This window comes from Clavelina lepadiformis, chromosome 3 (genome assembly GCF_947623445.1).
Source record: "Clavelina lepadiformis chromosome 3, kaClaLepa1.1, whole genome shotgun sequence".
NCBI classification, from domain to species: domain Eukaryota; kingdom Metazoa; phylum Chordata; class Ascidiacea; order Aplousobranchia; family Clavelinidae; genus Clavelina; species Clavelina lepadiformis.
The window spans coordinates 7,415,140-7,426,713 of record NC_135242.1 but is presented as its reverse complement, the minus strand read 5'-3'; the positions used below and the strand labels follow the sequence as shown (position 1 = coordinate 7,426,713).

At 35.8% G+C, this 11,574-nt stretch overlaps 2 protein-coding genes across 2 annotated transcripts; both read right to left on the bottom strand.

Moving 5' to 3' along the window:
* Positions 1-1,687: 1,687 nt before the first annotated feature.
* LOC143450425 (uncharacterized) lies at positions 1,688-3,688 on the bottom strand. Its single transcript, XM_076950962.1, has 2 exons — positions 3,299-3,688; positions 1,688-3,160 (listed from the first exon to the last, which is right to left on the bottom strand). Exons 1-2 carry the CDS (start codon positions 3,315-3,317, stop codon positions 2,556-2,558), a joined length of 624 nt encoding a protein of 207 aa, XP_076807077.1. The 5' UTR covers positions 3,318-3,688; the 3' UTR covers positions 1,688-2,555.
* A 1-nt stretch (position 3,689) lies between these two features.
* On the bottom strand, positions 3,690-9,680 carry LOC143449802 (complement receptor type 2-like). Its single transcript, XM_076950132.1, has 19 exons — positions 9,600-9,680; positions 9,182-9,257; positions 8,938-9,084; positions 8,604-8,674; positions 8,162-8,456; positions 7,869-8,045; positions 7,592-7,789; positions 6,866-7,045; positions 6,564-6,749; positions 6,270-6,449; positions 5,994-6,227; positions 5,705-5,884; positions 5,423-5,608; positions 5,129-5,308; positions 4,853-5,086; positions 4,575-4,754; positions 4,277-4,459; positions 3,981-4,172; positions 3,690-3,895 (listed from the first exon to the last, which is right to left on the bottom strand). Exons 1-19 carry the CDS (start codon positions 9,678-9,680, stop codon positions 3,882-3,884), a joined length of 3,174 nt encoding a protein of 1,057 aa, XP_076806247.1. The 3' UTR covers positions 3,690-3,881.
* Positions 9,681-11,574: the final 1,894 nt, after the last annotated feature.

Here is an 11,574-nt window from a genome sequence, read left to right as displayed (position 1 = left end):
GGTTGTTTTATAGTTGGTAGCTTCAGGGTTTTTGATCAGTAGTTTTCTCTGGTTTGTAAATACTATGTGTTATTTTATTTCAGATTTCTCCTTTGCTGATTTGTACCAAAAATGTCGGGAACTTTTCTTGGTAAACAGTGAACTCACTCTTCGTGCGCATTTGACAGAATTTCTTGACCACAAACTTATTCAAATAAGAAAGGTAATGCTGCGGTAACTTGAGGCTTGAAGTTTAGTGATTAGCATTACGATACATTACTCCTTGCAAGGTTACTTGATTTGAACCCATTTTATGGAACAGACTAGGAAAATAATAACAAATAAAAAGTAAACGAAAACTTGGAAAATATCCATCATATATATCAGTATCAGACTTAGGTAAAAATACTTCAAAACAAACAAAGTGCGAAACTAATAAGCGCTTTAGTTTTCCACAAACCACTACAAATTTAAGTGATAAAAGTTTGTGTTTAACACAAGATGTAACTATCATAAAACGTATTGTATATAAATGTGTGAATATGTAATTGTTTTGACGTTTTTGTTATGTGCACCTGCCTTTATTTCATTGTTGTATTTAATGCCAGGAAAAGTCGTTTTTATTTGTTTAATTCTTAGTAGATTTGGATTTGTGCGCGCTATGTTCTTGTTACAAACTGGGCTTTTCCTCTGTTTGTTTTCTGGTGAAATATGCTATTGCATTAACATTATGAACCTAGGATTACAAATTAGAAAAATAGCCTCAACCTTTTCATGAACGAATGTTTGTTGTGGGAACTCACACACTTGGTTTGATTAATTGAATTATATCAGTGCTTTGCCTTGTTAAATAATTTTTTTGGGACTTATTTCCATTTTCTGTTGTTTTTACAAGGCCCAGACAGTGTAGTGTGTTTGTCAGTTCTATTGGATCATTCCACACTGAGAGACTATTTAGAACAAGATGAAGCTCATTGATAATTTCATTGTTTGTCATTTTTAGTGACAAGCGTGTTGTCGTTAGTCGTTAGTTGTTGTAGGGTTGCTTGTTACTAAATATTGCTTGGTCGATTGCTGGTTGGTCTGACTTCATTTATAGCGCGTTCATTAACTTCTGATAGTCTAGTTGAGCATCACAGTACCAAAACCACACTGTCAATGTTTTCAATATTGATAAATTATATTGATTCTCAACGAAACAGTTACTGTTTTTCAGAGCACTGAATAGAGTTTCATTCGGTTCCATTAATACCAGACTGTACAATTAAGAACGCGCATTGAGCGCTGATGTAGTAACGAATGACGTATTTCGGAGGTAATAATGTGTCGTGGAAACTGAACACGACCAATAACGTCATAATATCATCAGATCTGCACGAGAATTTTGAACGAATAAGATCTAGTTATGACAATTAGCTCAGTACCACACTTTTGTATTAAAAATCATTGCTTCAAATTTGCTTCCACTAGTTAGTAGGCTATTTGGTCAGTGGTGAGCACACTAGCAATTTGATAGGTAAAACTTTTCTTGAATAACTACCTTCTATGGCTCATTTTGTGTCGACAATTCGACTTTATAGGAGCATTAACATTTTGTCTTGGGTGCTTTTAAAATTGTACAGTATTAAATATTTTGACAATCACTACTCTTTGCAAGTGTACTACGGAACACAAAAACCCATTCAATGATGCCAAGCATTTCATGGTTTATTACACCATGTAACAAAATTTTGCGAAATTTTTAGTTGCCTAAAAATGTTTATGTATTGTGTTTTGCTACTCGGAACTAATCACAAAAATGCAAATATTTTCCCTGAAGTGTCCTAAATTTTCAAGAAATATCGCTTTTTCTGATTTTACCCAAAATTTTTCAGTATTAATAAGCATTATTTTGTATAAGACTCACAAACACGCTAACACATAGAAGTATTGTCCATAATATAGCCTAGTAATGCATTATGTAAGGATCCATATTGCAAACATTCCAAAAAACTTCAGAAGTGGTTTTGTTTGCGTGATTTGCGTCTATGAACTGAGAAATCTTCTCGTATTATGACCACAAATAATCCCCCATCATGTTGCGACTCCACCTTCCTTGGTATCTTCTTTCCATATCAGAAATGTCCTGGTGAAACCTTTCACCATGTTCTTCGCTTACATCACCCATATTTGGACTAAAAAAATCAAGGTGAGAGTGCAGGTAATGCATTTTCAAGGACATAAGACATCCCAATTTTTCGTATTCCTTCATCAGATTGTTCACCAAAACTTTATAGTCATCGCTTCGTTTACTACCGAGAAAAAAATTAACTACTTCTCGAAATGCATTCCATGCTTCTGCTTCTCTCGTAGTCATTTTATTTTCAAGTTCTTTACACTGGAGCATAAGTCGAACCTCCACAGAGTTGTATCTAGCATGGTTAATACTTTCAAGAAGAAACTTTACATTTTTGTAATCTTCTCTCATTTGGACAGAATGGTCAACGGGTATAGATGGATACTGGTTTCCATTGTTAAGGAGGACACATTTCAAACTTTGGGAAGAACTGTCTATAAATAGGCGCCACTCCTTTGGGTCATGATCGAGCTATTCTTATTTCTTCAAAAAGGTTATCAACATTACTACAGAAGCAAAGAGAGTCTGCCACAGAAAAATACCTTGAAAATCTTTCATGCCTTTTTCTCGACAAAGAACATCGACATGACAAATCTAATAAGTCCCATTGTTTCAACCTTGAAATCAGAAGTTCGGCATTTGACTTAGTGAGCCCCATGTCTCTAACTAAATCATTTAATTCTTGTTGGCTTGGGAAGTGTGGTTCTGAAATCAAGTCTGTATGAGATATGTTGAATTCATCATCGGAGTCTTTTTCAATATCTTCAGACCCTGCTAAATCTTCTGGAGCTTTTTTGCTCGGTGGTTTGGGCAGTGGCAACTCACTGCTATGCGAAACAGGTGCAATAGAAGACGGTATAGAAGGATATACAATGTCACGTCGGTTTTTAGTTCTTCTAAACCTTGAAATGTCAACCATACAGAAATAGCAGTCATCTGTATGATTTTGGGGTTCTCTCCAGATTCTCGGAATAGCAAATGGCATCGAATGCCGGTCTCCTCTAAGCAAGCCATTCAAATTTGATCGGCATGTTCCGCAGATCACACGAGGTGCCCAGTGTTTATCTTGGTCACCAATTTTCATGCCAAAATAAAGTTCATAAGCGTTAGAAAATTTTGCTTCTACCTTTATTCTGTATTTCACTTGCTTTAAACTAATGTATAGACCACAGACATAGCAAAAACTATCAGCAGACAGCTTACATTTACGTGATGATGACATCCCTCAATTTATCAAGAATCACGCTACCTGTAATTAACCTGATAAGATACCAGTAACAATAAAATAGTCAATGTTGCAACCTTGGTATACTGGCTCACTGAGACTATGCCAAGAATGATCATTGTTACGATATAGGCTACAATTATGAAGTTAAAATGTTGGGCCATTGTGACGTCACACTGCACCAATGTTATAACGAATTTACAATCAGAGTTAGAAAAAACAGGGTACTGAAAGTTTAAAAAGCTTAAAATAACATTTTTATACAACATTTGAGACAAAAAATTGCCAGAAATATGTTTTACTCAGTAATATGTTTCAGAAAATATTAAAAAATCGTCACAACTAAATTTTTGTTACATGGTGTTATGTAATGAATTACGATTTTGAACAAAAATATTACACAAAATCTATTTTTGATAACTTTGGTATTTCTGATTTGTTTAAATAAAATTTTTGACAGATAATTTTGGTTATTCTACAAGATGGCAGTAAAGCAATATAAAGAAAAAAACAGTTGTCATTTCAGGTTCCTTCTGTCGATCCCCGTAACCTTCATGATCATCAATATCTTGGAGCTGCAAAAAGGTATTATGAGCATCAGAAGAAGCAATTTCTTGGGTAGCCTACGTGTATGACGTTTAAGCAAGAACTTCAAATTACCTCGAGGATATCTTCCGCAAGATGGTGTGTGAGACCACCCTCCGTTTGTGCAGTAAACTTTCTCATCTCCGTAGAGGTAATATCCGCGATGGCAGGAATAGATGACCCAATCCCCAACTTGGAACTTGTCCTTTCCTCTTGGGTTGGAGTAAATGGATCCGTACTGAGGATTCTTCGGCCTGTAACATCCACCTGAGAAACACACATATGTTGGTGTTTTGTGGCGCTATTATGCAGCCAACATCGTGACAAGTTGTTTGTCAAGAGACTTCGTAGACGACTTACTATCCACTTACGTTGACATCTCGGGACATCGTATTGCCAGCTGTAATCATCTTGGCACTTGGAGCTTGAATAGCCGGACAATATGTAACCGGCGTTGCAACGGTACTGAGCTATATCACCAGGATACCAGTACCTCTTGTCATTGTTTTCATGGTAATACCCATTATGGGGAGGTTCACGGTAGGGGCAGTATCCTAGGAAAATAAAACGGAATTTTAGGTATAGTCTATTTTAACTAAACATCTAAAAGAAACGTTCTTTTCAAACGATTTTTCCTATTTGTTAAAACTGCAGATTGTAAGGATTTACGTTTGCATGAAGGGGAATCGGACCATCCTCTACGTTGGCAATAGACTTTTGAATCGCCGTAGAGTTGATATCCATTGTCACATTGGTAGGTGACGTAATCACCAATTTCGTATTTATCCTTGTGCGGCGGATTGGAAGAAATTGACCCGTAGCTTGGATCCGAAGGCCGGCGACAACCCACTGCATTAGCAACACGTGTAAAGGGAAGCTTTGTATAAAGGCTACAGTATTTTGGTTTAATGCAATGCTTGTATATTTTAAGTTATCGACACACTTACGTTTGCATTTCGGTACGTCATACTGCCAAGAGTAATCATCTTGGCATTTGGAACTAGAATAGCCATGCAAGATGTAGTTTGGTTGGCAACCATAGTGAGCATACTCACCAGGATACCAATATTTTTTGTCGTTCTGCTCATTGGAATAGTATCCATAGTCTGGTGCCTGGCGGTATGGACAATAACCTAAAATAATAAGAGGAAATATGGATGTCACGTAGCCTATATTTTCACCTAAGACAAAACACAAGAAAACATGCAATTTTATTATGTTACGTTTGCAAGTTGGAGTGTGAGACCATCCATTGTGGCGACAATAAACTATTTCATCACCATCTAATTTGTATCCATCATCACATCTGTAGGTAACGTAATCGTCAATTTCGTATTTGTCTTTGTCAGATGGATTTGAATAAACGGATCCGTATTGCGGATTGGAAGGTCGACGACATCCACCTTATTCAGGAAATTACTTGAATATTTTGCATTACGCAACTTAGCTGTACCACTGTGTACAACAGATAGACAGATCGTTTTAGGGGATTATAGTATTAGTATGAGAAAACTTACGTTTGCAAGTTGGCAAGTCATATTGCCAAGTGTAATCATCTTGACATTTGGAACTAAAATAGCCATGCAAGATGTAGTTTGGTTGGCAACCATAGTGAGCATATTCACCAGGATACCAATATTTTTTGTCTTTCTGCTCATTGGAATAGTAACCATATTCTGGTGCCTGGCGGTATGGACAATAACCTGAAATAAAAGAGATGCTATATGGAAAAAATGAAAGCAGTTGTTTTTGTAATGTAACATACACCAAAACAACCCATTTCATTTTTGTTATCGTACGTTTGCAAATTGGTGTGTGAGACCATCCATCGAGGCGACAATAAACTTTTTCATCACTAACCAATCTATACCCATCATCGCATCTGTAGGTTACGTAATCGTCGATTTCGTATTTGTCTTTGTCAGAAGGATTTGAGTGAACTGACCCGTATCGTGGGTTGGAAGGTCGACGGCAGCCACCTTTAACGAAAATCATTTCACTCATTTGTTATTCTCGTTTGTAAATTATGTTGGAATGACTTAAAACTATAATACATCGATTAAAACCTGTTGTCAAAGTTAAACTTACGTTTGCATCTCGGGACTTCGTACTGCCAAGTATAATCATCTTGGCATTTGGAACTAGAGTAGCCATGCAAGATGTAGTTTGGTTGGCAACCATAGTGAGCATATTCACCAGGATACCAATACTTTTTGTCTTTCTGGTCATTGGAATAATATCCATATTCTGGGGCCTGGCGGTATGGACAATAACCTAAAATAATAAGAGGAAATGTGGATGTTAGTTTGCCTATATTTTCACCTATGACAAAACACAAGAAAACAAGCAATTTCATTATGTTACGTTTGCAAGTTGGTGTGTGAGACCATCCATTGTGGCGACAATAAACTTTTTCATCTCCATCTAATTTATACCCATCATCGCATCTGTAGGTTACGTAATCGTCGATTTCGTATTTGTCTTTGTCAGATGGATTTGAATAAACGGATCCGTATTGCGGATTGGAAGGTCGACGACATCCACCTTATTCAGGAAATTACTTGAATATTTTGCATTACGCAACTTAGCTGTACCACTGTGTACAACAGACAGACAGATCGTTTTACGTGATTATAGTATTAGTATGAGTAAACTTACGTTTACAAGTTGGCAAGTCATATTGCCACGTGTAATCATCTTGACATTTGGAACTAGAGTAGCCATGCAAGATGTAGTTTGGTTGGCAACCATAGTGAGCATATTCACCAGGATACCAATATTTTTTGTCTTTCTGGTCATTGGAATAGTAACCATATTCTGGTGCCTGGCGGTATGGACAATAACCTGATAAATGAAGATGGCTACATTAACACCCTTAATTTAATAGGAATTTTAGAAAAAGCAAATTAGTTTTACAAAATACTTATTTGTCAACGTGCACGAAAACAAACTTCTCATACGTCTGCACGTTGGTGAGTGAGACCATCCTTTGTGAGTACAATAAACTTTTTCATCTCCATCTAGTTTGTATCCATGATCACAGTGGTATGTTATGTAGTCCTTGACTTGATATCTCTCCTTGTGAGGTGGATCAGATCGAATGTATCCATGATTAGGCTGGGAAGGTCGACGGCAAATAGCTAAACGAAGAAGGTCATAGACTTTTTAAAGCTGACATTGTTACGGATAAATATCACCTATTTTCTATTATTGTATTCAGAGATCACAGTTATGCAATATAGGTTTTAGAAAATTGTCATGCTGCATAGAAAATTATTGAGCATTTATCAGACTGTCATTATTATGCAAAATAATCCACATAGCATATCGTTGACTCGCTAATACAGCATACTTTTGAGAATGATGTTAGTCCAGCACAATAATTATAATTTTTCTTTTTGTTTCGATAGTTGTGCATTGTACTTTTTTTTACATGGAATGGGATTTTATAGTTATTTTTTATACTTTAACAACTGATTTTCAGAAATTTCTAAAAAAGTACGATAGAAAAATATCAATAGGCTTCCAAAACAATTTAACAAGTGATCCACATCAAATCTGAAATCCTTCAAACATTTCCTGTAACTGCGGACGTTCTTACTGAGAAACTGTAGGCCACGTACGCTTTGCTGTATAGCAACTGTCATGTAAACTTAAAGTAATTAGAAAACTTTCGTTTTACTTACGATCACAAATCGGAACATCATACTGCCATCTGCCATTATCTAGGCATCGTGAGGTTTGATAACCGCGTAGAATGTAATTAAGTTGGCAACCATAGTAAGCAACATCGCCGGAATACCAGTTTGTTTTGTCAGCATGTTGGGTGTAATAACCGTACTCAGGCGCTCGTCTATGCGGGCACTTGTTGGCTTGTCTAATGCCTGAAAGAATGACATGAATAATCCTATACAACGGAAATATATTGATGTAATCTTACTGTAAATATTAACGTGTCCTTACCTTGGCAAGTTGGAACGTGGGACCAGCCATAACCTCGACGACAATATACAATTGCATCTCCATGTAGACGGTAACCATTGTAACATGAATAGGTGATGTATTGTCCATAAGAATATATCAACTTTGTAGCAGATAAGATTGAACCGTATTCTGGATCTTTAGGTTTGTAGCAACCAGCTGTGAACCAAAGTATATCTTGTGACTTTGGATAGTTTAATTATTTGACTTATTTTATTTCTCAAACTACTTGTACAAGTATGTGACTACAACAAAAAAACAAACTTCTAGCTTACGTATGCAGCGAGGTGCCTGACCAGACCAATGAAAAGAGCTCAAGCAAGTTCTTTTACTCGATCCATGTAAAACGTAGCCTCGGTCGCACTTGTAGGTGACAACAGATCCTTTGGAGTAGACACCAACTCGATGAACCGGCTCATACGAGCTGTAGTCTTTTTTGTCTGGAGAGCGGCATATAAGCGACGAAACTGCGCATGCGTAGAAGAGGAGACAAATCAATGCTCCTCTGAGAACTTCTTTCATGATGATGAACAACCAACTTTTTCTTGTAGGATATATTGTAAGATTGAACTGAATAATACAAGTATATTATTCAAATGTGCAGTATGATTGAAATTCACCTCTTTTATAGGAATTTCAGCTGTTATTTAGGGATTCCGTTTTGTCCGAAGGCCAAATGATTTGACAAAAATACGAAGCTGACAAAAATAAACTTACCGCTAGATGTTGCCTAAACTTTCGCGTAATAATCAGTTTGTTACCAAACATTAATATTTGCCGTGTCATTCCTTAAAGCAATTATCAATAAACTTATGTTAAGAAAAATGCTTGTCATTGCTGCTTTTTAGAAACGGTAAAAACAGTCGCGAAGAAAGTCGCGGTATATTCAGCATTATGATGATCATTTATCAAATCGTTTCTAAGTGCTCCCAACAAGCGACTTATTGGGTTCACGTAATAATATTTGTTAAATTTTACTTCACAATATCATAAAACATCTAATAATAGCATAAGTTCAAATGTAAAGTTATATTAAGACGACTCCCAGCACTTATGTTTTCCCGTGTTATTGTGAGTGGAAAATTTTTAATTTGTTTCCAAAAGCATTTTCTATATATGTGGAGCTCTTTAGCGTTACGTGAAACATGTCCAAACACCCACAGTACCAAATAACCATAGAAAACGGTTTTGCTACAAGCTTAGACTGAAAAGTAATTAAGTTTCACAACAATTATAATTTGAACCGCGTATTTCAACATTTTTTCAACTCAGAAATCAGTTGTTATAAATATAACTTATAAGACTATTTCTGTTTGCAAAATTGACAACTTTAACCTTGCGTTCAGTAATGTTCTGTATAGCATTAATAGCCTGCGCATTTTAGGACATTTTAAGGTTTATATTGCCATTATCAAATAAAATCTTTCCAACGCTATTTTGCCATAAAAATAAAAAGTACACATAACTTTGTGAAAAAATAGATCTTAATCATTTTTATTCCAGTAAAAATCAAAAATTCTACTCTCTTGGTAATAAAAGTGCAGCTCATGATTTTATTATTACATGGAAAGGCAAAGAAGAGTATATAATAACAAATTGTATTCCCTTATACGTGACTGGTTATTATTAGAATAGGATCTATACAAGTGCACTCAAAACAAAAAAACTTGAGCGTTATAAGCGAGTCATGCTTGCGTAATGAAAAGTTTTAACCCAATGTCTTCGAATTTTTCTGTCAGTTCCTTTAAAGTTCGTGTCTAATTTTTTGTATAATTTTCTATGTGCGTTCATCATCTTTAACCAAAGTGTTTTGGTTAAATAAGAGCTCAGCGGGTTCTTACCAATTTACTTGAAAAGTCGCCACAACCCTGACCGAAGGTACAAAGAGGCCTAAAAGAGAAAAAATGTGTGAAATAAAATTTGTGCTGTTTGGGTGCAGTGTACTTTACTCGAAGTGCAACTCTAAAACACAGTTACATTGCATCGTCATTCTTGCACGAAAAGTTAATGCTATACTGTACTTTTTAAATGGCGATATATAGCAATGAGTTTGCTAAAACCTTTGTAAAATTTGTTTTTTTATTTCTTTTAGTCGTGATCATGCAAAGCACTTTATCCACTTTAAAGGCAATAATAAAACGTTTGCTAGCTAATTTAAGCAAAGCTTAGTGTTCGGCTACACGTCAAGTTGTTTTTTAGTCCGTCTGAATTTAGTCGCATTAGCTGAAATTAATTGGCGGGTACCTCCAGGCATAACTGAGGAAATTCCACCGGTATCAAACTATGGTGTGATGTGATACATTTTAGTTACATTGCTAACTGTCAGTAAAAATTGCCAAGAATAAATGTGCGCAACAAATTTGCAACAGATTTTATCATATACAACGACGCATATCTTGTCAATATTTCTGTGACATGTTGACAACAACTTTTATAAGATTAAAATACATAGTTAATGTATATATAACCTTATTGATACGAGACAAGAAAGCATCGCGAAATTTAAAATGTAAAATATCACAAAAATCCTAATAATTTTGTGCAGCAATGGCCCAAATGCTCTCTGCAAGTTCTGCTTAGAACGTTTGATACATATACCCGGTGTAAAATTAAGATCATTATAATTTCAATTAACATTAAATGTTAGAAGAGAAATTGATTTATTCATAAATTCCCAATAACGCATCAACATATAATACCTTGTTAAAAATTATGTGATTTCCGCATCGCAAAACTATCTTACAATAGGTCTGTCATATTTTTATTCTTTCTGTTTTCTTTTTGTGAAAGTGAAATAAAGGCGAAACTTAAAGTATTGATAAGTCATATAAGTGGTACAAAAAGATCGGTTGGTCTGCAGTACATGACATAACAGCAAATGTTATTGCGTACAGGTTATGACATATAGTAATGACAAAGCTCAAGCGTAAAGCTTGTTTTAAAATTGATAACGGTCGCATTATGATCAAAATAGGGCTGTAGATGGACATAATCATTTAACTTACACATACACATGAGCATGGTGCAAGAATCTTTTTGTTGCGGAATAACCTTGCAAAGTTACTTAATCTCTGAATTTATTTTTATTAGTCTTTTGATGGAGCTTTTTATGTTTACAATCTTCAGGTTGTGTCCTATATCGCCTATGTATACATACGCGTCATAGGTCCACACGTAGGTGCGTACAGACTATATACGGACGAAACATATACAAAAGAAAATGGTTTAGAGCAGGGCTTCCCAAACTTTTTTGCTCGCGACCCCTTTCAAACTTCTGAAGTTTTCCGCGACCCTTCACGTTTAAATTGATTAGCAGTGCGAAATATACATTAGTCATTAGTGACATTTATTGAGATGCAAAGACCGAATTCAAGCAACCAGAACTCAGAGCCTACTTACTACTTTACAGTTTACACACGTCTAGGCTACTGGAAACAAAAAAGCACACACATTTATTTAGTGTGATTGGTGCGATTGCTTTCTGCTACAAAGCAAGTCCAGCCGTGGCTCAATATCTGTTAATGCTGGTCTCAAGGCGGTTTCAATGTTGATTAGTCTGGAACGATATTTTTTTTTGATTGTGTTTTGTACTTCGTGTAAAATTGGTATACGCTCTGCGACCCCTGAAGTTCGTTACGCGACCCCTTGCGGGGTCGCGACCCCCAGTTTGGGAAGCCCTGGTTTAGAG

Coding starts and splice junctions, on each gene's coding strand:
- LOC143449802 (XM_076950132.1), bottom strand. CDS start 9,680: ATGATGAACGCACATAGAAAATTATACAAAAAATTAGACACGAACTTT. Junction 6,450..6,563: donor TGACTTGCCAACTTGTAAAC/GTAAGTTTACTC, acceptor TTCCTGAATAAG/GTGGATGTCGTCGACCTTCC. Junction 4,173..4,276: donor CGATGTCCCGAGATGTCAAC/GTAAGTGGATAG, acceptor TGTGTTTCTCAG/GTGGATGTTACAGGCCGAAG.